General features: G+C 44.3%; 1 protein-coding gene across 1 annotated transcript in view; it reads right to left on the bottom strand.

Moving 5' to 3' along the window:
• Positions 1-7,914: 7,914 nt before the first annotated feature.
• LOC141146124 (uncharacterized) overlaps positions 7,915-26,627 on the bottom strand; it is a gene marked incomplete at its 3' end in the record, with an annotated part of 74,496 nt that continues 55,783 nt past the window's right edge. Inside the window, 3 exon segments of the mRNA XM_073632877.1 lie at positions 7,915-10,164; positions 22,808-22,902; positions 26,260-26,455. Of these exon segments, the coding sequence (XP_073488978.1) occupies positions 7,924-10,164; positions 22,808-22,902; positions 26,260-26,455 (2,532 nt within the window).

Here is a 26,627-nt window from a genome sequence, read left to right as displayed (position 1 = left end):
GCTATGTCATTCACCATGGCTACTTTGTACGGCATCCCTGGTGTCTCTCCAGACGTGCATAAGCCGGGCTGTGCTATGTCATTCACCATGGCTACTTTGTACGGCATCCCTGGTGTCTCTCCAGACGTGCATGGGCTGGGCTTGTCTGTTTCAGTGGCCATGTCTGCAATGCTTGCACGGCATCCCCAGCGTTCCTACAGACTTGCATGGGATGGGATGGGCTATGTCGGTCGCCATGGTTGCTGTGCTTGCACGGCCTCCCCAGCATCCCTCCAGATGGGCCGTATGCTAAACTCTATAGAGCTGCACATGACCCGCAGGCCGCGGGTTGGACACCCCGAGTTAAACATCGCTGCTCACCCCTTTTTTTTTACTGAAAACTGAACTACAGGAGTAAAGCGAAACACAAAGATGAGATATATAAAAGAGAGATACTGTACCTGCCAAAGGATTTATACTTCTGTCCATCCAGTCCCAGCATTACACAGCTCTGCAGGGCAGGTGACCCGATCTTTCTCTACTTCAGTTTAATAACACTTACAGGTCTTGTCCCTCCCCCATCTTGTGATTGGATGGTGAAAGGAGAAGCAGCAGACTGATTACTGTCACTCTGCCCTCTCCTCCTCTTATTAGCACATTGTGCATCACTGAGCAGTACTGGATCACAGCTTCTTGTGCTGCATCTCCCCACTCCAGTCTGAGCACTGCTGTACAGGAACTACAAGAGGCTGATGCCAGGGCACATCCGGGTCCTTAAACCCATCACTGACAAAGTGGTTGTAAAGGATCAACATTTTTTATCTTCATGAATTCTATGCATAGCGGTAAAGAACCTTCTGTGTGCAGAACCCCCTCCCCCCCCCCCAAAAAAAACCCTTACCTGAACCCCATTTCGATCCGGTGATGTACACGTGAGCAGCGGCCTTCCTGGGTCTCTTCCTCCTCATTGGCTGAGACAGCAGAGAGAGCCATTGGCAGTCAGTGAGCCAATGAGGAGAGAGTGGGAGTGAAGCCGAGCCGCGTCTTGTGTGTGAATGGCCACACACAGCAATGGCTCAGGAGAGAGCCTGCTCAGGTGCCCCCCATAGCAAGCTGCTTGTTCTCGAGGCAGGAGGGAGGGGCCAGGAGTGCCGGCCGGGGGAACCCGAGAAGAGGAGGATCGGGGCTGCTCTGTGCAAAACCATTACATATAAAGTATAACATGTTTGTTATTAAAAAAAAAAAAAAATCTGCCTTTAATATTACTTTATTTTGTGTCTTTTATAGGAATGAAATAAGAACAATTAGAGAGCGTCATCCTGATCCTACAGATTCCCCATATCAAGGAATCTGGAGAACATTGTCAGTATGTGTACCTGGAAGTCATTCTTCAGCTCACTCTCATTTTGACATATTTATGTTGATCTTTGCACTTTGTATACAGAGCATCCGGAAAGTATTCACAGCGCTTCCCTTTTTCCACATTTTGTTATGTTACAGCCTTATTCCAAAATGGATTAAATTCATTGTTATCCTCAAAATCCTACAAACAATCCCCTATAATGACAATGTGAAAGAAGTTGAAAAATCTTTGCAAATTTAAAAAAACTAAAAAAATCCCATGTACATAAGTATCACAGGCTCCCCCCATGTACATAAGTATCACAGACTCCTCCCATGTACATAAGTATCACAGGCTCCTCCCATGTACATAAGTATCACAGACTCCTCCCATGTACAGAAGTATCACAGACTCCTCCCATGTACAGAAGTATCACAGGCTCCTCCCATGTACAGAAGTATCACAGACTCCTCCCATGTACATAAGTATCACAGACTCCTCCATGTACATAAGTATCTCAGACTCCTCCCATGTACATATCACAGACTCCTCCCATGTACATAAGTATCACAGACTCCTCCCATGTACAGAAGTTTCACAGGCTCCTCCCATGTACAGAAGTATCACAGACTCCTCCCATGTACATAAGTATCACAGACTCCTCCCATGTACATAAGTATCTCAGACTCCTCCCATGTACATATCACAGACTCCTCCCATGTACATAAGTATCACAGGCTCCTCCCATGTACATAAGTATCACAGACTCCTCCCATGTACAGAAGTATCACAGACTCCTCCCATGTACAGAAGTATCACAGGCTCCTCCCATGTACAGAAGTATCACAGACTCCTCCCATGTACATAAGTATCTCAGACTCCTCCCATGTACATATCACAGACTCCTCCCATGTACATAAGTATCACAGACTCCTCCCATGTACAGAAGTTTCACAGGCTCCTCCCATGTACATAAGTTTCACAGACACCTCCCATGACACTCAGAATTGAGCTCAGGTCCATCCTGTTTCCACTGATCATCCTTGAGATGTTTCTACAACCTGATTGGAGTCCACCTGTGGTAAATTCAGGTGATTGGACATGATTTGGAAAGGCACACACCTGTCTATAAAAGGTCCCACAGGTAACAGTGCATGTCAGAGCACAAACCAAACCATGAAGTCCAAGAATTGTCTGTAGACCTCAGAGACAGGATTGTATGAAGGCACAGATCTGGGAAAGGGAACGGAAAAACGTCTGCAGCATTGAAGGTCCCAATGAGCACAGCGGCCTCCATCATCCGTAAATGGAAGAAGTTTGGACCCACCAGGACTCTTCCTAGAGGGGGCCACACGGCCAAAAAAACAGCGATCGAGGGAGAATGGCTTTAGTCAGGGAGGTGACCAAGAACCCGATGGTCACTCTGACAGAGCTCCATTATTTCTCTGTGGAGAGAGGAGAACCTTCCAGAAGAACAACCATCTCTGCAGCACTCCACCAATCATATGGTGTATGGTAAAGTGGCCAGATGGAAGCGACTCCTCAGTAAATGTCACATGACGGCTCGCCTGGAGTTTGCCAAAAGGCACCTGAAGGTCTCTCAGACCATGAGAGACAAAATTCTCTGGTCTGATGAAACAAAGATTGAACTCTTTGGCCTGAGCGGAAAGCATCATGTCTGGAGGAAACCAGGCACCGCTCATCACCTGGCCAATACCATCCCTACAGTGAAGCATGGTGGTGGCAGCATCATGTTGTGGAGGTGTTTTTCAGTGGCAGGAACTGGGAGACTAGTCAGGATGGAAGGAAAGATGAATGCAGCAATGTACAGAGACCTACTTGATGAAAACCTGCTACAGAGCACTCTGGACCTCAGACTGGGGTGAAGGTTCATCTTCCAACAGGACAACGACCCTAAGCACACAGCCAAGATAACAAAGGAGTGGCTACGGGGCAACTCTGTGAATGTCCTTGAGTGGCCCAGCCAGAGCCCAGACTTGATCCCAATTGAACATCTCTGGAGAGATCTGAAAATGGCTGTGCACCGACACTCCCCATCCAACCTGATGAGGCTTGAGAGGTCCTGCAAAGAAGAATGGGAGAAACTGCCCAAAAATAGGTGTGCCGAGCTTGTAGCATCATACTCAAAAAAGACTTGAGGCTGTAATTGGTGCCAAAGGAGCTTCACCAAAGTATTGAGCAAAGGCTGTGATACTTATGTACATGGGAGGAGCCTGTGATACTTATGTACATGGGAGGAGCCTGTGATACTTATGTACATGGGAGGAGTCTGTGATACTTATGTACATGGGAGGAGCCTGTGATACTTATGTACATGGGAGGAGCCTGTGATACTTATGCACATGGGAGGAGTCTGATGGGAGGAGTCTGTGATACTTATGTACATGGGAGGAGTCTGATGGGAGGAGTCTGTGATACTTATGTACATGGGAGGAGTCTGATGGGAGGAGTCTGTGATACTTCTGTACATGGGAGTTTTTAGTTATAATAAATTTGCAAAGATTTCAATCAAACTTCTCTCATGTTGTCATTATGGGGGATTGTTTGTAGAATTTTGAGGAAATTAATGAATTTGATCCATTTTGGAATAAGGCTGTAACATAACAACATGTGGAAAAAGTGAAGCGCTGTGAATACTTTCCGGGTGCACTGTAGACATGTGATTCATTGTTGATCTGATTGTGTGTCACTGCAGCTGATTATGACTCTCACTTTTCCTTTCTTAGTGTACAAAACTTTTTGGAATGTATTTCATGTCCCCTATTGCTTGATTCTCCCTCTCAGTGGTAGTGGGCGGGGTCAGCAAGGACTGGTGAGAAAAGATCAATCAAAAGGTATTTAATCCATCTGAGCTACCTGATAGGCTTACATTAAAGGAACAGTAAAGCAGAATCACCGTAATTCTCTACTTAGCAGAAAGCACACTTTATTGAATGTACCCACCCCCATTGTACAATGATATCTACATACTATACATAGGGAAAAAAACATTTTTGTATGTTACAGTTTTAAGATTTACATTAGGCTGAACACTGTCATGTATATTAAAAAAAGCTCTACAGACGCCACAAATTCTTCATAAAGGAACCCTCAGACTGCCACCATTAATGGTCACACACACGTGTATGTATATATATATATATATATATATATATATATATATATATATATAAAAAACACTGTCATGCCCTCCCAAGTATCACCCAACGTATCATCAACACATATCACCCGACATTGTGGATCTAAAACCACAACTAAAATAATACAATATACAGTATCACACCATATTGGTTCCTTATTTTTATTAGCAAACACTTTGAATAATGGATGAACACCGACAGAATGGTGTGCCAAGAATTGTGGGCCTTGTTCTAGAAGGTCTAAAAAGGCACAGTGCAGGATCTGGGATGCTCTAGAACAGGGGTCTCTAAACTTTTGCCCTGGGCCCAGATGCTGCCCTTTGCTTTTCTTTCTCTGGCCCTTGGAGGCATTATTCCTTCCATTGACACCAAAGATGGGGCCATAATTCCTCCCTAATGCCGAAGATCGGGCATTGTTTACTCTCACTGGACACAGTCTGAAGGTCAAAGTCTGAAGGACACTAAACGAGCCCTTTCTTTAGAAAGTTTGGAGACCCCTGCTCTCGAACTTCTTGCTTTCATCTCTGCTGACTGCCCAGCTCAGCACTCAGACATTCCATGCCTCCCTCCTAGAATGTTAGCATGTTCCTAAATTTGCATAAGTGGTGGAGACAATCACAGCACAGAACAATATGGCTTCCCCCAGTCCCTTATGTGTTCTTCCTTCTCATTTGATTGACAGCTTGTGTGTAGCTGTCAATCACCACGCCCTCTTAGTATGTCATTATGCTCCTACATTTGCATGATAGTTCTGTGCAGTGATGGGGTCTGCCTATCATGGAACTGTAGGAGCATAATGACATACTAAGAGGGCGTTGTGGAAAACCTTTGAGCCGTGCAGCCAGCAGTGATGAAGCCAAGAGGTCATAGAGCACCCCGTGCCTTGCGATGTACCTTCACATAAACAGTCAATAAAATGAGATGGGAGAACGCAGGGTGGAGCTGGGAGACGCCACATAGTTCTGTGCTGTGATAGGGTCTGCCTATGTGGCGTCTCCCAGCTCCACCCTGCGTTCCCCCATCTCATTTTATTGACCGTTTATGTGAAGGTACATCGCAAGGTACAGGATGCTCCAGGACCTCTTGGCTTTATCTCTGCTGGTTGCACAGCTCAGAGTTCATACTCTTTCTCCTTCTCTCTTTCTCTTAGTATGTCATTATGTTTCTACATAAGGGACAGAGACCACTACTACACCGAACTATGCAGCTCTTCCAAGTCCCGCCCTGTGTTCTCCCTTCTCATTGGACGGACAGCTGCATTTAATAAAACAAGTAACAAGCAGATGATAAAAGGAGGAGGAGGGAGGAAGGATTAGGGTGGGGACAGGACCACCATACTACAAACCTATTTTGCAGGTGTTCTATCAGAAAGCCGCTACCCATCAGAAAATGCAACGGAAGTGACGTTCCGTCGCGGCCATCTTGGTACACCCTGGACTCGTCTGCTGTAGGCCTACAGGCAGAAGGTGGCAGGCGGACATCTTTTTTTACACCCACCGGAGTCTGGCATTTCACACTTATTTTTACCAGTAAACTCAGCTTATATAGTGAAATACAGGATTTTGAAATCCGTCAAACAGTTTTGATGTTGAGTTTTAAAATCAGCGGTGTTCTGTCAAATTAGCAAACCTGTGAGATCCTCAGGCTTGCCAATGCTTTTAAAATTCAACATCAAACCAGGTTCACAGACTTCCAAATCCTGTATTTCACGATATAAGCTGAGTTTACTGGTAAAATAAGGTGTGAAATGGAAGACTCCGATGGGTGTAAAAAGATGTCCGCTTGGCGACTTCTGACTGTAGGCTTACTGGCGGATGAGTGCGGGTGTACCAAGATGGCCGCGACGGAACGTTACTTCAGTTGCATATTCTGATGGGTAGCGGCTTTCTGACAAGACACAGGCAAAAACTAAAAATTAGTCCCTCCCTATAGAGAACTTCCTGTAAGAGAATAATGACTTCACTTCCTTCGGATGGTAGGAACACCTTCATCACCTCCCGCTAATGCTGGGGGGGGGTCATGGAACAGACTCTGCAATATGGAAATGGATAACAAAATATGGACAAAGCAAAAGTAAACACAGATTTGCAGGTCTGTATGCACACACAATTTTTTAACTTCCAAGTTCTGAGTGTTTGCATAAAATAAAAGATACTTTATTTCGGTTTTAATCTCTCCCCCCCCCCCCCCCCATAAAAAAAAAAAAAAAAAATGCTGAGGTCCATTTATAAAAAAAATGCTGTAGGAATGTCTCAGCAGTCACAAAAAAAACAGAAACAATGTGTCAATATGAGTAAAATGTCATATCCTTTTTTCTATGATCATCAGCTCCATCTAGTGGCCAGAATCTGGTATTTTCCTAATTGTGTTATTTCAAGAAAGTACCACATTATGGCCACTAGATGGAGCCCATAATAAATAGAAAAAAAAAGTCCCTCCTTAAAAACTTGACATGTACACAAAACCAAAAAAAGGCAACATAAAAACACTTGGCCTACACTAAATTACCGACTGGACTATCAGTCCAATAATGGGATTGCGTAAAGCTAATGGGAAAGTGCCAAAACATCGGCACTGCCCCAACCAAGGTTGCTGAATACCAAAGGCATGACAAGAGAAATCCCATTATCGTCTATGTGGGGCAATGAACACCTATGCAACGCAGTTCCGTATGACTTGGGAAAAGGTGCAGGATCTTCTTTTGGTGCATTTTTGGCCCCATAGACTTAGGTTGTAGAAAAAAAAAAGCATAAAAATGTGAGCCTAGCCTTATGAGAGGAGGCTTCTCTGGAATGCCCAATGGTCAATACAGGTGAAAGGGCTTCATGGAGATATAGTGGTCCCTACATTCTCGAAAATGAGGGAATTTGTGAAAAAAATAAAATAAACTGCTGGTCTATCATTCACAATGTTGCTTCTGCACAACACTCACCATATACAGGCAAAGAGTAATGATGATGCCTAGGAGTCTATAACCCATGTCAGTGAAACCAGGACATCAATATGGCAGGTGGTCAGCAATGGAAGCTGTTGACTTTGTCTCAGCATAAGGTTCCTTTAAAGCCCAGCTTCCACCCAAAACTTATTTTTGGTTGGAGTTGGGAAAAACGTATAACCCCTGTTAGTATTTCACTGGCGTCTGTATCCCTTTTGGGGAGATTTGATCTCATTTCCTGTCCTTGTGGCCAATCAGGAAGTGGAGAGAGCCCCTCAACTGAGACACATACAGCCAATAGATGTTCCCGTCCTTCCCCACGACATTGTCTGTCTGGGCCCCTGTTTTTCATATTTCCTGCCTCAACAAACCTCCTGGAGGTAATAGAAAAGCTCCCCATTGGCTACAAAAACAGCAAAAATACCCTCTTTATACTAAAAAAAAGTTCTGGCTGGAGTCATACCAATAATGTCAGTTAATAGTAAGTCGGTGTATAAAAAAAAACCTCATTTCCAGTGTTTATTAGACGGGGTCTTGCTACGACTGGTTGAATCCGGCCTTCTGGTTCCTCCTCTGGTCCCAGACTCTTCACTGCGCTCCCTCGGTCTCGCCCTCTGGCTGTGGACATCATGTGTCACATTATGGCTGTGAGTTGTGGATTGGTGTACATTGTCCATTCCGACCACCGGGGGGCGAGAGGAAGCTGGAGAAACACCTTGTAAAAAGTCAAACCCACCTGATGTCCATTTCTCCATGAACCTAGTGATGACTTCGGATGGGCCAATCATTTGTAGCCTCTCTTCATTAGCCGATGACCAGATGTCACAACGAAAGAGATATGACTGTAGTTTTTTGGTCATATCAGCGGAAATATTAGACAGCACAATGCTTTGACACCGGAGAAGATGTTGGCATTTTATAAAGATGTCTGAAATTTCACGAGCGGCTTTGTAAAAGAGCTGGGACAGATGGGGGGATTTGGATGTCAGGATAACCCTGTTAAACCCCTCACCGGTCTCTGTTTTAATTTCCGCATCAGGCGGACCCAGAATATCATTGATTGTGTCTTTCATGAATACACTTACGTAGGTGTGAACTGCTGGATCCACAAATAACTCTGTAGAAAGAGAGCTTTCGTCCAGATTTTTGGGATTAATTGCTGTTAATGAATTACCAGTGGGAGAGCTTAAAGATGACCATCCGGCTGACATGGGGGATGAGCGATTAGATGACCTTGCAGTCAAGTCCTCCAGGTTTCTCGGGTTTAAATGAAATTCACCTGGAGAGGCGTTTTGGGGTTTTCCAGGCTTGAAATTTCCAAGGGTGCTCTTGGAATGTTTTGGGTTTGAGTTTAATTCATCTGTAGAAGTGTTCTTGGGTTGTCCAGAGTTGAATTTGGTGCTATCCCTGATGGTGCTCTTGGAATGATTTGTACTGGAGCTTAATTCATCTATAGATGTGTTCTTCGGTTGCTCAGAGCTGAATTTGGTGCCATCTCCGATGGTGCTTTTGTAATGACTTGTATTTGAGTTTATTTCATCTGTAGATGTGTTCTTGAGTTGACCAGAGTTGAATTTGGTGCTATCTCCTTTGGTGCTCTTGGAATGATTTGGGCTTGAGTTGAATTCATCTGTAGATGTGTTCTTGGGTTGACCAGAGTTGAATTTGGTGCTATCTCCTTTGGTGCTCTTGGAATGTTTTGGGTTTGAGTTGAATTCATCTATAGATGTATTCTTGGGTTGTCCAGAGCTGAATTTGGTGCCATCTCCGATGGTGCTCTTGGAATGATTTCGGTTTGACATTAATTCATCTATAGATGTGTTCTTCAGTTGTCCAGAGTTGAATTTGGTGCTACCTTCGATGGTGCTATTGGAATGTTTTGGGTTTGAATTTAATTCATCTGTAGATGTGTTCTTGGGTTGCCCAGGGTTGAAGTCAGATCCATCTCCGATGGTGCTGTTGGGATATTTTTGGTTGTCGTTGAATCTATCTGCAATGGTGTCTTTGGGTTTACTTTGACTGGAGCTGGACTCAGCTGCAAAAGTGTGCTTCAATTGTCTGGAGTCAGGCAAATCTTCTTTAAATTGTGTACCTGTTAATGCCATGTGACTGGCTAATTCTGAGCTATCAGCTGGTTTTCCATTACTGGGTAGTGGAGAGTTTTTGCCTGTTCTTCTGTCCCCATCTGTAGGTAGCGCGGGATGAAAATTCGCTGCAATGTTGGGGCGTTTTTTGATGGAGGTTGAGTCATTTGAAGATGTGTCCTTGGGTCTTCTTTGGCTGGAGCTATTTGATCTTAAAGATGGTTTTATGTAGGGTGCTCTGCTCCCATCTCCTGTAGAACTATAACCATCATTCTCAGCTGGTAGAAGCTCAGGTGTTATTTTTGTCCTCCTAGGTGAGGGGGTTCGATTAGAGGTTTTACATATGGACTTGCCAGGCAAACTCTTTATTGGACTTTGTTTACCAGATTCTTCTCTAGAGACATGATGCGTGTCTGAACTGTACTCCGCGGCGTGATACCGGTCCTTACGGGACATTCGATTCTCCACATGATGGGAAGAATTGCTCATAATCTTGTAAAGTTCATCACGGCATCGACTCAGATCCTGGAAATCCCCTTCAATGGAAATATAACAATTTTCCACCCCACAAACTTTAAGGCCATGTTTCCCAAGAACCGCCATGACCTCTTCGACGTTAACAAAGTACTCCAGGCTCAGGTTGGTCGTGATGGGCATGGAGAACTGCAAAAAAAAAAAACATTACACTTAGAACTAAATAGCTAAAAACATTGTTTAAGCACAGGCACAGGATCAGCTGAAATATCTGTAAAACATATGTGGCCCCCCATCCTTCTCCTCTATATGGTTGTATTTCGGATATCAATTTTTATATCCTTTAAAATTGTGCCACTGCCCCGCCTCCTTCCTGCTCTCTGGATTGCTAGTGAACATTTCCACACTTATGACACCCCCCCCCCCCCCGACCTTTCCTTACTCTAAGCCAGGGGTTTTCAAACTTTATAAACAAAGGGCCAGTCTACTGTCCTTCAAAGATTAAGGGGGCTGGATGTAGGTGTCAATGGAAGGAAATAGTACCCCATTATTGGTATCAGTGGAAGGAAATAGTACCCCATTATTGGTGTCAGTGGGAGGAAATAGTGCCCCATCATTGGTGTCAGTGGGAGGAAATAGTACCCCATCATTGGTGTCAGTGGGAGAAATAGTGCCCCATCATTGGTGTCAGTGGGAAAAATAGTGCCCCATCATTGGTGTCAGTGGGAGAAATAGTGCCCCATCATTGGTGTCAGTGGGAGAAATAGTGCCCCATCATTGGTGTCAGTGGGAGAAATAGTGCCCCATCATTGGTGTCAGTGGGAGAAATAGTGCCCCATCATTGGTGTCAGTGGGAGAAATAGTGCCCCATCATTGGTGTCAGTGGGCGGAATAGTGCCCCATCATTGGTGTCAGTGGGCGGAATAGTGCCCCATCATCGGTGTCAGTGGGCGGAATAGTGCCCCATCATTGGTGTCAGTGGGCGGAATAGTGCCCCATCATTGGTGTCAGTGGGCGGAATAGTGGCTCATCACTGGTGTCAGTGGGAGGAATAGTGCCCCATCATTGGTGTCAGTGGGAGGAATAGTGCCCCATCATTGGTGTCAGTGGGAGGAATAGTGGCTCATCACTGGTGTCAGTGGGAGGAATAGTGCCCCATCATTGGTGTCAGTGGGAGGAATAGTGCCCCATCATTGGTGTCAGTGGGAGGAATAGTGCCCCATCATTGGTGTCAGTGGGAGAAATAGTGCCCCATCATCGGTGTCAGTGGGCGGAATAGTGCCCCATCATTGGTGTCAGTGGGCGGAATAGTGGCTCATCACTGGTGTCAGTGGGAGGAATAGTGTCCCATCATTGGTGTCAGTGGGCGGAATAGTGGCTCATCACTGGTGTCAGTGGGAGGAATAGTGCCCCATCATTGGTGTCAGTGGAGGAATAGTGCCCCATCATTGGTGTCAGTGGGAGGAATAGTGCCCCATCATTGGTGTCAGTGGGAGGAATAGTGCCCCATCATTGGTGTCAGTGGGAGGAATAGTGCCCCATCATTGGTGTCAGTGGGAGGAATAGTGCCCCATCATTGGTGTCAGTGGGAGAAATAGTGCCCCATCATCGGTGTCAGTGGGCGGAATAGTGCCCCATCATCGGTGTCAGTGGGCGGAATAGTGCCCCATCATTGGTGTCAGTGGGCGGAATAGTGGCTCATCACTGGTGTCAGTGGGAGGAATAGTGTCCCATCATTGGTGTCAGTGGGAGGAATAGTGCCCCATCATTGGTGTCAGTGGGAGGAATAGTGCCCCATCATTGGTGTCAGTGGGAGGAATAGTGTCCCATCATTGGTGTCAGTGGGCGGAATAGTGGCTCATCACTGGTGTCAGTGGGAGGAATAGTGCCCCATCATTGGTGTCAGTGGGAGGAATAGTGCCCCATCATTGGTGTCAGTGGGAGGAATAGTGGCTCATCATTGGTGTCAGTGGGAGGAATAGAGAAATATATGGTGGGGAGCTGTGAGAATGCCATCATCACAATAGACATAGAGCAAGAGACCCTCCAAAAGTACAGGACTATTATGGGCAATGCAGACAAGTGACCACAGATATATAAAAGTTCAAATTCTACTTAAAACACCAGAGTAAAATTGTCTAAGAAGGGGAAAGGGGGGTAGGGCTCAAATAAGTGGGCACTCAAACAGCACGTTGGTATGAGGAGAACCTCTATATGATAACTGAGGAGTGAGACAACCCGACGCGTTTCGAGACTTCAAATTTACCTACATTCTTCATCAGGGATGCTCGCATAGTAATATATATATATATATATATATATATATATATATATATATATATATATATATATATATATATATATATATATATATATATATATAGTTTTTCAGCACTTTTTTTGGTGCTGAAAATGCCCCCCTCGGCTTATACTCGAGTCCAGCACTTTTCTGCAGCAAAGAATGATATTTTCCAAACCAAATTTGGGGCCCCGTATCTCGGGGCCGCTTGATGCTAGGAACCCCAATTGTGGTGTGTAAACCCAGTGGAACTAGCACTACAACATATCCAAAGCTGGGGTTCCTAGCACCAAGTGGCCCCGAGATACAGGGCCCCAAATTCAGTTCAGAAAATGTCATTCTCTGCTGCAGAAAAGTGCTTGACATTTTCCGAACCGACTTTGGGGCTCCGTATCTTGGGGCCACTTGGTGCTAGTTCTTGTTGTACTTGTTGTAGTGCTAGTTCCACTGGGTTTGCACATCAAATTTGGGGTTTCTAGCACCAAGTGGCCCCGAGATACGGGGCCCCAAATTCGGTCAACTATGTCCATCTGCGGCAATGTCATTTCGGGACTCTTTGGGTCCAGAGACCCCAAATTTTGGCTGCAGCTAGGGGGCATCCAGGAACCCTATTTGGGGGACCTATGGCTGCAAATGGGCACAGTGAGGCTGCAAATGGGCACAGTGAGGCTGCAAATGGGCACAGTGAGGCTGCAAATGGGCATTGTTGACCCTCTTTTCCACTTACAGAAGCTGCGCATTTCTCACCCTCGTCTTATACTCGAGTCTTTGAGTTTTCTCCCAGTTTTTTGTGGTAAAATTAGGTGCCTCGGCTTATATTCGGGTCGGCATTATATGTAAAATTGAGGGGGATTGCTGCACAATAATTATTTTTAATGAAAGTTTGTCAAAAGAGACAACAAGATAAGGCCGTTATGGTGACAGTTTCGGGCTAATACAGATCCCTTCCTATGCCTATAAATGATCACATACATGGTAGAATATATAGCTCATCATCAATTAAGAAAGTCAAACAATCTGGAATCAATTAGTTAATTAGTGAACCATTGCATAAAACTCTGCTTTAAATACATAATATAATACAATCACAGAACCAAAAGGACAATGGTAATGTCAGGGTTCTCACACCGTACAGGATAGATCAATGAGGAATCCTAAAAATAAAATGAATCAAAGTATTATATGCATAAGAAATATAATGAAAATAATAATAAAAAATATATATAATGAAATTAATAATAAAAAAAATGTAATAAAAAATTTCTAGAACTGTATCACAATTAGTGGTGTATGAATCCACCTGATCATATACGTTACAACATGTGACACATATCTACTGAAGCCAATACAAAATCATAAATCATTATACATAATCCTAAACCACTAAATTTATCAAAATTAGCCCAAAATATCAAAAATATCTGTTGAAAGAAATAAATACAGATCGAAATCTGAATTTAACCCCTTCGGTTGGAGGGTATCAAGCCGATGTATCCCATTCACCTCTCGTTTTCTCAACTCCAATTCCCTGTTGCCTCCCAGTCTGTTCTTAGATACACCATCTATTACCAGGAATCTAAGATGTGATACTGTGTGTCCTTTTTCCATAAAGTGTCTAGCGAATGGAAGCTTGTCCAACTTCTCTCTAATAGAGTATTTGTGTCTCGCTATGCGATCTTTTATTTTCTGTGTGGTCTCTCCTCCATAAAGGAGACCACAAGGGCACTTGATGATAGAGATAGATAGAGATGACAGAGATAGAGATGATAGAGATAGAGATGACAGAGATAGAGATGACAGAGATAGAGATGACAGAGATAGAGATGACAGAGATAGAGATAGAGATAGAGATAGAAATGATAGAGATGGAGATGATAGAGATGATAAAGATAGAGATGGAGATGATAGAGATAGAGATGGAGATGGAGATGATAGAGATAGAGATGATAGAGATAGAGATAGAGATGGAGATGGAGATGATAGAGATGGAGATGATAGAGATGGAGATGGAGATGATAGAGATAGAGATGGAGATGGAGATGGAGATGATAGAGATAGAGATGGAGATGATAGAGATAGAGATGATAGAGATAGAGATGACAGAGATAGAGATGACAGAGATAGAGATGACAGAGATAGAGATGACAGAGATAGAGATGACAGAGATAGAGATGACAGAGATAGAGATGACAGAGATAGAGATGACAGAGATAGAGATGACAGAGATAGAGATGACAGAGATAGAGATGATAGAGATAGAGATGACAGAGATAGAGATGATAGAGATAGAGATGATAGAGATAGAGATGATAGAGATAGAGATAGAGATAGAAATGATAGAGATGGAGATGATAGAGATGATAGAGATAGAGATGGAGATGATAGAGATAGAGATGGAGATGGAGATGATAGAGATAGAGATGATAGAGATAGAGATAGAGATGGAGATGGAGATGATAGAGATAGAGATGGAGATGATAGAGATGGAGATGGAGATGATAGAGATAGAGATGATAGAGATAGAGATAGAGATGGAGATGGAGATGATAGAGATGGAGATGATAGAGATGGAGATGGAGATGATAGAGATAGAGATGGAGATGGAGATGATAGAGATAGAGATGATAGAGATAGAGATGGAGATGATAGAGATAGAGATGGAGATGATAGAGATAGAGATAGAGATGATAGAGATAGAGATGGAGATGATAGAGATAGAGATGGAGATGATAGAGATGGAGATGATAGAGATAGAGATAGAGATGGAGATGATAGAGATAGAGATAGAGATAGAGATAGAGATAGAGATAGAGATGATAGAGATGGAGATGATAGAGATAGAGATGATAGAGATAGAGATGGAGATGATAGAGATAGAGATGGAGATGATAGAGATAGAGATGGAGATGATAGAGATAGAGATGGAGATGATAGAGATAGAGATGGAGATGATAGAGATAGAGATGGAGATGATAGAGATAGAGATAGAGATGATAGAGATAGAGATAGAGATGGAGATGATAGAGATAGAGATAGAGATAGAGATAGAGATAGAGATGATAGAGATGGAGATGATAGAGATAGAGATGATAGAGATAGAGATGGAGATGATAGAGATAGAGATGGAGATGATAGAGATAGAGATAGAGATGGAGATGATAGAGATAGAGATAGAGATGATAGAGATAGAGATAGAGATGATAGAGATAGAGATAGAGATGGAGATGATAGAGATAGAGATAGAGATGATAGAGATAGAGATGATAGAGATAGAGATAGAGATGATAGAGATGATAGAGATAGAGATAGAGATGATAGAGATAGAGATGATAGAGATAGAGATGATAGAGATAGAGATGGAGATGATAGAGATAGAGATTATAGAGATAGAGATGATAGAGATAGAGATAGAGATGATAGAGATAGAGATTATAGAGATAGAGAATGTAACATAGGAGGATTGGCAGGTATAGTCCTCTTTTATGGATATATCATAACCTTTTTGAGGAGGAGAAAAACGTTTGCCTAATCGTACTTGTGCACTGTGTACAACAGAGGGGGGGGATGATCCCTTATAAAAACACTGGTCTATTTTAAATAGCAATATCAGTCAGTTCCTGAGTTTTATAATCCTCCCCTACCTTCATATCATTGTGGGAGGACTATTCATGATAAAATTAGTAAAATCTGACCAATACTCCGTACCCCACCACATGTGTGACATTTTTAGGTCCCATAAATAAGGGATCATTCTCCTGCCTCTGTTGTACACAGTGCACAAGTACGATTAAAGGCAAAAGTTTTTCTCATCCCCAAAAAAGGTTATGATATATCCATAAAAGACGACTATACCCGCCAATCCTCCTATGTTTTATATATCATCAAGTGCCCTTGTGGTCTCCTTTATGGAGGAGAGACCACACAGAAAATAAAAGATCACATAGCGAGACACAAATACTCTATTAGAGAGAAGTTGGACAAGCTTCCATTCGCTAGACACTTTATGGAAAAAGGACACACAGTATCACATCTTAGATTCCTGGTAATAGATGGTGTATCTAAGAACAGACAGGGGGGGGGGGGGGGCAACAGGGAATTGGAGTTGAGAAAACGAGAGGTGAATGGGATACATCGGCTTGATACCCTCCAACCGAAGGGGTTAAATTCAGATTTCGATCTGTATTTATTTCTTTCAACAGATATTTTTGATATTTTGGGCTAATTTTGATAAATTTAGTGGTTTAGGATTATGTATAATGATTTATGATTTTGTATTGGCTCCAGTAGATATGTGTCACATGTTGTAACGTATATGATCAGGTGGATTCATACACCACTAAGGCCCCTTTCACACTGGGGCGGTGGGGGCGTCGGCGGTACAACAGCGCTATTTTTAGCGCTGCTGTACCGTCGTTCTTGCAGCGGCATTCGGCCGCTAGCGGTGCGGTTTTAACCCCTGCTGGCGGCCGAAAAAGGGTTAAAATCCCTCGTACAGCGCGGCTATAGCCGCGGTATTGCCGCGGTATAGCCGCGCTGTCCCATTGATTTCAATGGGCAGGAGCGGTGAATACACCGCTCCTTCACCGCTCCAAAAAAGTGGTTTGCAGGACTTTTTTCACCACCCTGCCTGCGCACCGCTTCAGTGTGAAAGCCCTCGGGCTTTCACACTGAACAAACAGCGGAGGCTGTTTAGGGGCGGTTTGCAGGCAGTATTTTTAGCGCAATAACGCCTGCAAACCGCCCCAGTGTGAAAGGGGCCTAATTGTGATACAGTTCTAGTCATTTTTTATTACATGTTTGCATTATATATATATTTTTATTATTATTTTCATTATATTTCTTATACATATAATACTTTGATTCATTTTATTTTTAGGATTCCTCATTGATATATCCTGTACGGTGTGAGAACACTGACATTACCGGCGTTGTCCTTTTGGTTCTGTGATTGTATTATATTATGTATTTAAAGCAGAGTTTCATGTAATGGTTCACTAATTAACCACTTCAGCACCCCGGAAGATTTTACCCACTTCCTGACCAGAGCACTTTTTGCAATTCGGCACTGCGTCATTTTAACTGACAATTGCGCGGTCGTGCGACGTTGTACCTAAACAAAATTGACGTCCTTTTTTTCCCCACAAATAGAGCTTTCTTTTGGTGGTATTTTATTCACCTCTGCGGTTTTTATTTTTTGCGCTATAAACAAAAAAAAAAAAAAAAAGCGCAACAATTTTGAAAAAAAAAGCAATATTTTTTACTTTTTGCTATAAATAATAAATATCCCCCCAAAAATATATTAAAAAAAAACTATTTTTTCCCCTCAGTTTAGTCCGATACGTATTCTTCTACATATTTTTGGTAAAAAAAAAAAAAAAAACGCAATAAGCGTATATTGATTGGTTTGCACAAAAGTTATAGTGTCTACAAAATAGGGGATAGATTTATGGCATTTTTATTATTTTTTTTCTTCTTATTAGTAATGGCTGCGATCTGCGGGACTGCAATATTATGGCGACACTTTTGACACTATTTTGGGACCATTATCATTTATACAGCGATCAGTGCTATAAAAATGCACTGGTTACTGTGTAAATGTCACAGGGGTTAAACACTAGGGGGCGATCAAGGGGTTAAGTAGGGAGTGATTCTAACTGTGTGGGGGGGGGATGGGCTACCACTGACATGACATTGATCACTGTGCCCGATCACAGGGAGCAGTAGATCTCCGTCATGACACAAGGCAGAACGGGGAAATGCCTTGTTTACATAGGCACCTCCCCATTCTACCTCTCCCCACCGCAATCGCAGGCCGCCGGCGAACAGAGTTCCCGGGACCCACGGGCATGCTCCTGATAGGCGGCAAATTTAAAGGGACGTACCTGTACGCCCATGTGCCTGCCTGTGCTATTCTGCCAACGTACATCTGTGTGCGGCGGTCGGCAAGCAGTTAACTAATTTCCAGATTGTTTGACTTTCTTAATTGATGCTGAGATTATATTATATATATATATATATATATATATATATATATATATATATATATATATATATATATATATATATATATATATATATATATATATATATATATAGATAGATAGATAGATAGAAGCTGCTCCACAAAGCTAGCCCCAGGGGATATAAGAACAAGTAGGTAAGTTGCCGCCTGTGTTTACCCAAAAGTACCACTGGGGGCAGCAGATTAGGGCCGAACTGACCAGACAGGGCCCTAAAAAGGGATAGATGGCAAAATCTATACAGAAAAAGGTCAAGCTGACTAGATATCCATGGATGGTTGGCCAATTTGGCGACCGTCCAGAGTGTAGTCAGGTGCGTCCAATCCCAGATAAACAGGATCACATAAAATGCAGCTTGAGCTGCCAGATGGCACCGAGTAGTACCCAATTATTGGTACTGGGAGGTATAGTACCCCATCATTGGTGACAGTTGGAAGAATAGTACCCCATCATTGGTGAGGGTTAGAAGAAGAGTACCCCATCATTGGTGTCAGTTAGAAGAATAGTACCCCATCATTGGTGAGGGTTAGAAGAATAGTACCCCATCATTGGTGAGGGTTAGAAGAAGAGTACCCCATCATTGGTGTCAGTTGGAAGAATAGTACCCCATCATTGGTGAGGGTTAGAAGAATAGTACCCCATCATTGGTGTCAGTAGGACGAATAGTACCCCATCATAGGTGACGGTTAGAAGAATAGTACCCCATCATTGGTGTCAGTAGGACGAATAGTACCCCATCATAGGTGACGGTTAGAAGAATAGTACCCCATCATTGGTGTCAGTTGGAAGAATAGTACCCCATAAATGGTAACAGTTGAAAGAATAGTACCCCATCATTGGTGTCAGTTGGAAGAATGGTGCCACATAGTTGGTGTCAGTGGGAGGATTGTGTGTCTCGCATCAGTGAATGGAACAGTGCCCCAAGGGCCGGATAAAGGCAAGCAAAGGGCCGTATCTGGCCCCGGGGCCGCAGTTTAGAGACCACTGCTCTGCGCTCACTTACTTCCATTTTCTTGGGGCCGTATGCAGATTTTAGATTGCCGAGGCACACCCGAAGGATTATTCCCTTGTGTACAAGCTCCTCCCCTTTGAGGTTCACATGACTATTTAAACTAAATCATGCTGGAATGTGCTACTGGAGTCAGCATAGGTTTACTTTATATTCGGTAATAGGTTTCATGTTCCCTGCACTAAAAAAAAAAAAAAAAAAAAAAAAAAAAAGAAGTCTTGGGACTTCCCTCAACCCCTCCTGCACCCCCTTCTGTTCTCTTACTTATGTCATTGAATTAAACAGGGATGGTCAGGTAAGAGAAAAAATGCAATAATAGAATACATTTTCAGCCTGTGTGTGGTCATATTTTAAGTAATAATAACGACTGAATTAAAACAAGTATTGCAGGTCTTAAATGAATACAAAAATGAATTAAAGGCTATCTAAACCCAGGAACAGAAATGTAATATATTTGACCTGAATAGTCCTTAGATAGGGGAGCTGCATTCGTTTTTTTTTTTTTTTTTTTTTAACAAGCTTTATTTTCACCCGGTGATCCTGCCAGCATCACACTTCCTGTCTTATGGTGACAACGCTCACTCATACTGCATAGAAGAGCAGCAGAGTTGTCACCCTTGGAGAGGACTACAGAACACGTCATACGACCACCTCAGCCTAACAGATGATAAAACTGTCATAAAGGATGATGGGATTTCCTGTCCTTGGTGCGTCGGCTGGTGGACCGCCATTATACTCTGAGTTTCCGATCTTTATCCCCTGAGCAGACATGGACTGTCTAATTAGATTGTTGCCACATCAGTAGTCCTCATCGTATTTGGTGAGGATTCAGCACAGCTTCCACAAGTCTCAGAAGATGTTTAGCTACGGGAGTACATTAGCAAAGATATCAACGTTCCTTGATTTTGTGGGACAGTCCTGCTCCATTGAACCTCAGTCCCGAAGATGCTGTGTCCCGGGCTGTGTCCCGGAATCACAGAGTCATCTCAGTTTGAGATACTGTGCAAGAGCAGTAATTCAAAAGGGTGCTCATTATAGCAATTGGGGGCCTTGGTGGGCGGTCCCCTCATGAGTAGAGGCTGGGTTTTGGCAGGTCACCCCTGTAAGTGGGTGGGGTCTGGACAGACCATACAGTAACTGGGTGGTCCATAAGCAGATTGTGGGTGGGGTTAACGGTGTTGGGACTGAAATGTTGGTAAGCATGCACTAGGTAAGTGTTTGGATTAGGGGAATTTAAGGGAAAGTATCATTTTTTTTATATGCAAATGTAAACTACATGGTCAAAGGTTTGTGCACACCTGACCGCCACACCTACTATATGGCCAAAATAATGCAGACCCCTCTCCAAATGATGGCGTTCAGGTGTCTCCAGTGAAGGAGTCCTGGTAATACTCCACCATACAAAGACATTGTAGATAATTGTGCTCTTCCAACCCTGCGGTACCGGTTTGGTGAAGACCCTTTTCTGTTCCAGCATGACTGTCCCCTGTGTACAAAGCCATAAAAGACATGGTTTGACCAGTTTGGTGTGGAGGAACTCAAGTGTCCTGCACAGAGTCCTGACCTCATCCCTACTGAACACCTTTGGGATGAATTGGAATATCAATGGTGAGCCAAGCCTGTTTTTTGGTGCCCAACGTGAAGTTCAACATGTGAGTCGGGTCTTCTCATCCAACATCAGAACCTGACCTCACAAATATTCTTTTGGCTTAATGGGAACAAAAAGTCCCATAGACACACTTCAAAAGAAGAGTGGTTCCGTTTCCATAAAGATATGGCTTGACCAGCTTGGTGTGGAGGAACTCGAATGTCCTGCACAGAGCCCTGACCTCAACCCTACTGAAAATCTTTTGGATGACCTGGAATACCGATGGTGAGCCAAGTCTGTTCTTTTGGCGACCAACATGTGAGCCAGATCTTCTCATCCAACAACAGTACCTGACCTCACAAATGGGCACTAATCCCCACAGACACCCTCCAAAATCTTATGGAAAGCCTTCTCAGAAGAGAAGAAGACGTTATAGCCATAAAAGGGGGCAACTCCATAATATTGGTCATGGTTTTGGACTAGAATGTCCAACAATTCAATCTTATGGCAACAGTTTGGTGAAGACCCTTTTCTGTTCCATGGTGTGACCAGTTTGGTGTGGAGGAACTCCATTGTCCTGCATAGAGACCTGACCTCAACCCTACTGAACACATTTGGGATGAACTGGAATGCCGATTGTGAGTCTGGTCTCTTTTTTGGCGCTCAGAGCAAGGCCCAACACATGAGCCAGGTCTTTTCATCAATACCTGACCTCAAATAGGCACAAAATTCCACAGGCACCATCTAAAATTTAAAGGAAAGCCCTACAGTGTAAGAATGGAGGATGTTGTTATAGCCACAAAGGGGGCAACTCCATATTGATGGCCGTGGTTTTGGAATGGGATGTCCAACCAGCTCACTTTAGGTGTGAATCAGGGCCAGTGCTCTACTATTTTGCACCCACAGCAAGACCAGTTACTTGCAACCCCCCCATAATAAGGGGGATGAAAGGTAGGTGAGGCAGTATGGGGGGGGGGGGGGTAGGTGAGGCATTACGAGGGGTGGGTAAGGCAGTGGGAGGGGTAGGTGAGGTGGTGGGAGGTGAGGTAGGAAGACATTTTTACAGGTACCACCAGCAGGATATTCAGCTTACCCCGAGTCCCTCAATGCCCCTGGTCAGCCTGGAACATCTGTGCGGTGGCCACCCTCTGTCCCTTGTTCCTGCTTGCAGAGAGGTCATGCCCTGGCCGGGTAGGTCTGATGGGTAGGTCACCCTCCTTCTCGGAATGTTGGGGCAAGCATGTGATTGTATGCTAGGACCGCCGATGTCCTAGCAAACAATCATGTGCTTGACCCCCCAGGACCCAACTTTCAGAGAAGGAGGAGGGCAAGAACGGAGGAGGGGAGGAGTCTGGTGACCACACTTCTGCTGCTCAGGCTATATTCTCTAACAGATCTGATTGCTGAGGCGGAGAAGTGCGGCAGCAGGGACAAACTGGGCATTTGGGCAGGGTGCTCTGGGGGGGTCCAGACCCCCCTGCCCCCCCCCCTTATCTACATCCTTGTGGTAGAGAGTAGGTAATCCAGCACCCTAGGAGGCAGTATACCCTAGTAGTTCCGGCCCTGGTGTAAAGTCAGGTGTTCAAAAAACTCAGGCCGCTGGCTCTTCTACGTCTACCACTGTCAAGGAGGATCAAGGGGGACAATTAGAGGGAAATTGGAGGTGACCTCCTTCATATCAACAACGGGAGACAAGCTCTGGTTCCATAATCCTACATCGGCAATGTGGTGACCAAGTGACAAGTTAGCTGCTGATCATGGTTATAGGGCAACTCATGATAGGTGTGTGATTGGGCAGTCATGAGTGGAGCCACGGACTCAAACTCTGCCACTCCTCACCGAACCAATCACGCAGCTTAATCCTGTATCTTGTTCCTCAATCATGACCTGGTGATCTATGAGAATACAGCACTTACCTGGGTCCTCTGGTGTTGTGGGCGGCTGACTTCAAGCCGGAAGGTGAGCCCTCTTATCTCCAGTAGGTGTGTCAGGGTCAGGACTTGTTCTGCCACTGTGGAGACAATAATACATTATGATGTCATTATGACAGAGATGTGACACTGTGGGTTCTATGTATAAAAAAAAAAAATTAGTTGGACGAATGCCACAAGCATTCACCTAGAGCGCATGAATGTTGCCTGTATTTTGCCTAATACGTTCATTTTCTATGATCGTCAGCTCCATCTAGTGGCCATAGCGCAGTATTTGCTTGATTGAGGTATTTCATGAAATGATGTATATTATGGCCACTAGATGGAGCTGTAAATCATTGGAGATCAACGTGTCAGGCAAAGCACTGATAGAATTTGTGAGGGGTAGGCGAATGCTCGTGACATTCGTCCAATGACCCCGGCGTAACCAAAATGCATTATATCAAAACTCCACCAGTAAGGTTGAGACACAAGTTTTATGGATGGAATCACCATTGGGGGTGTCTGTAAAACCCTCAAATCTATGCAGGTGTTCAGAAGTGCCTTTGCTTTGAAGGTACAGTGGGAGGCGGAAAGTATTCAGAACCCCTTCAATTTTTCACTCTTTGTTATATTGCAGCCATTTGCTAAAATCATTTAAGTTGATTTTCTTTCCTCATTAATGTACACACAGCCCCCCATATTGTACACACAGTCCCCCATATTGTACACACAGCACCCCATATTGTACACACAGCCCCCCATATTGTACACACAGCACCCCATATTGTACACACAGCACCCCATATTGTACACACAGCACCCCATATTGTACACACAGCACCCCATATTATACACACAGCACCCCATATTGTACACACAGCACCTCATATTGTACACACAGCCCCCCATATTGTACACACAGCCCCCCATATTGTACACACAGCACTCCCATATTGTACACACAGCACTCCCATATTATACACACAGCACTCCCATATTGTACACACAGCCCCCCATATTGTACACACAGCCCCCCATATTGTACACACAGCACCCCATATTGTACACACAGCACCCCATATTGTACACACAGCACCCCATATTGTACACACAGCCCCCCATATTGTACACACAGCACCCCCATATTGTACACACAGCACCCCCATATTGTACACACAGCACCCCCATATTGTACACACAGCTCCCCATATTGTACACACAGCTCCCCATATTGTACACACAGCCCCCCATATTGTACACACAGCCCCCCATATTGTACACACAGCCCCCCATATTGTACACACAGCCCCCCATATTGTACACACAGCTCCCCATATTGTACACACAGCCCCCATATTGTACACACAACACCCCATATTGTACACACAGCACCCCATATTGTACACACAGCACCCCATATTGTACACACAGCACCTCATATTGTACACACAGCCCCCCATATTGTACACACAGCCCCCCATATTGTACACACAGCACCCCCATATTGTACACACAGCACCTCATATTGTACACACAGCCCCCCATATTGTACACACAGCTCCCCATATTGTACACACAGCACCCCATATTGTTCACACAGCACCTCATATTGTACACACAGCCCCTCATATTGTACACACAGCACTCCATATTGTACACACAGCCCCCCATATTGTACACACAGCACCCCATATTGTACACACAGCACCCCATATTGTACACACAGCCCCCCATATTGTACACACAGCCCCCCATATTGTACACACAGCCCCCCATATTGTACACACAGCCCCCCATATTGTACACACAGCCCCCCATATTATACACACAGCCCCCCATATTATACACACAGCCCCCCATATTGTACACACAGCACCCCATATTGTACACACAGCACCCCATATTGTACACACAGCACCCCATATTGTACACACAGCACCCCATATTGTACACACAGCACCCCATATTGTACACACAGCACCCCATATTATACACACAGCACCCCATATTGTACACACAGCACTCCATATTGTACACACAGCCCCCCATATTGTACACACAGCCCCCCATATTGTACACACAGCACCCCATATTGTACACACAGCACCCCATATTGTACACACAGCACTCCATATTGTACACACAGCCCCCCATATTGTACACACAGCACCCCCATATTGTACACACAGCCCCCCATATTGTACACACAGCACCCCATATTGTACACACAGCCCCCCATATTGTACACACAGCACCCCATATTGTACACACAGCACCCCATATTGTACACACAGCGCCCCCATATTGTACACACAGCACCCCATATTGTACACACAGCCCCCCATATTGTACACACAGCCCCCCATATTGTACACACAGCCCCCCATATTGTACACACAGCACCCCATATTGTACACACAGCACCCCATATTGTACACACAGCACTCCATATTGTACACACAGCACCCCATATTGTACACACAGCCCCCCATATTGTACACACAGCCCCCCATATTGTACACACAGCACCCCATATTGTACACACAGCACCCCATATTGTACACACAGCACCCCATATTGTATACACAACACCCCATATTGTACACACAGCACCCCATATTGTACACACAGCCCCCCATATTGTACACACAGCACCCCATATTATACACACAGCACCCATATTGTACACACAGCACCCCATATTGTACACACAGCACCCATATTGTACACACAGCACCCCATATTGTACACACAGCACCCCATATTGTACACACAGCACCCCATATTATACACACAGCCCCCCATATTGTACACACAGCCCCCCATATTGTACACACAGCACCCCATATTGTACACACAGCCCCCCATATTGTACACACAGCCCCCCATATTGTACACACAGCACCTCATATTGTACACACAGCACCCCATATTGTACACACAGCACCCCATATTGTACACACAGCACCCCATATTGTACACACAGCACCCCATATTGTACACACAGCACCCCATATTGACAGAAAAACAAAGAATTGTTGGACATTTTTGCAGATGGGAGGAGCCTGTGATACTTTCCGTCCCCACTGTATATTGGTGATTTTACACATTTACCCTGGTATAGGAGGAAGTAATTTATTTTGCCGCTGAGTGTTTTTTTTTCCACAATTTATCAATAACCTGCCCAATGCCAAGTTTAGAAAGGGAGGGAGGGGCCATTGATGTGAAGCGTTATCTGTACTGATCATCAGAAGATGTAACTAAATAATGATCTTCAGATAATAAATCGCTACATTGGGGGGGTGTACTGAGACCATATAACTGGTAATACGGCCCCCAAACCCATCCAGCCCAGGCAATGACTCTTCTCTCAGGGGGTTCAGGGTGATGTCAGTTACATGGGAGTCTACTGGAGGGATTGGGGAGGGGGAGGGGAGGTGTGAACACTCACTTACCTTCTACCTGATCAAAGGTCAGCATGGCCACGCCCCTTTCCTTTGTGGGGTAATGCACATCGACCTCCCCGTTTCCTCCATTCTTGCGGCGCAGGAAGTGCATTACCAGCTTGTCTAGTATCCGATCATCTTCATACTGACCGGCGGGAATTCCCGACACTCGTAGAACGCAGGAATGAGTCATGGTGACCGGTCCCTGCAGAGAGGAGAGTGCTGAGAATCACAATTCACACATAAAAAAGGGAGAATCCAAATATTGTTGGTCCAGGAGAGTGTAGAAAGGAGGAGAGAGCCACAAATCTAATGGAAGACTTTATTGCCCCAGAAAAAAAGGCCAATGAAGATTTCCATTAGGTCTGTGGAGCTCT

This window comes from Aquarana catesbeiana, linkage group LG05 (assembly GCF_042186555.1).
Source record: "Aquarana catesbeiana isolate 2022-GZ linkage group LG05, ASM4218655v1, whole genome shotgun sequence".
In the NCBI taxonomy this organism is placed as follows: Eukaryota; Metazoa; Chordata; class Amphibia; order Anura; family Ranidae; genus Aquarana; species Aquarana catesbeiana.
This window is presented reverse-complemented; position numbering and strand designations above follow the sequence as displayed.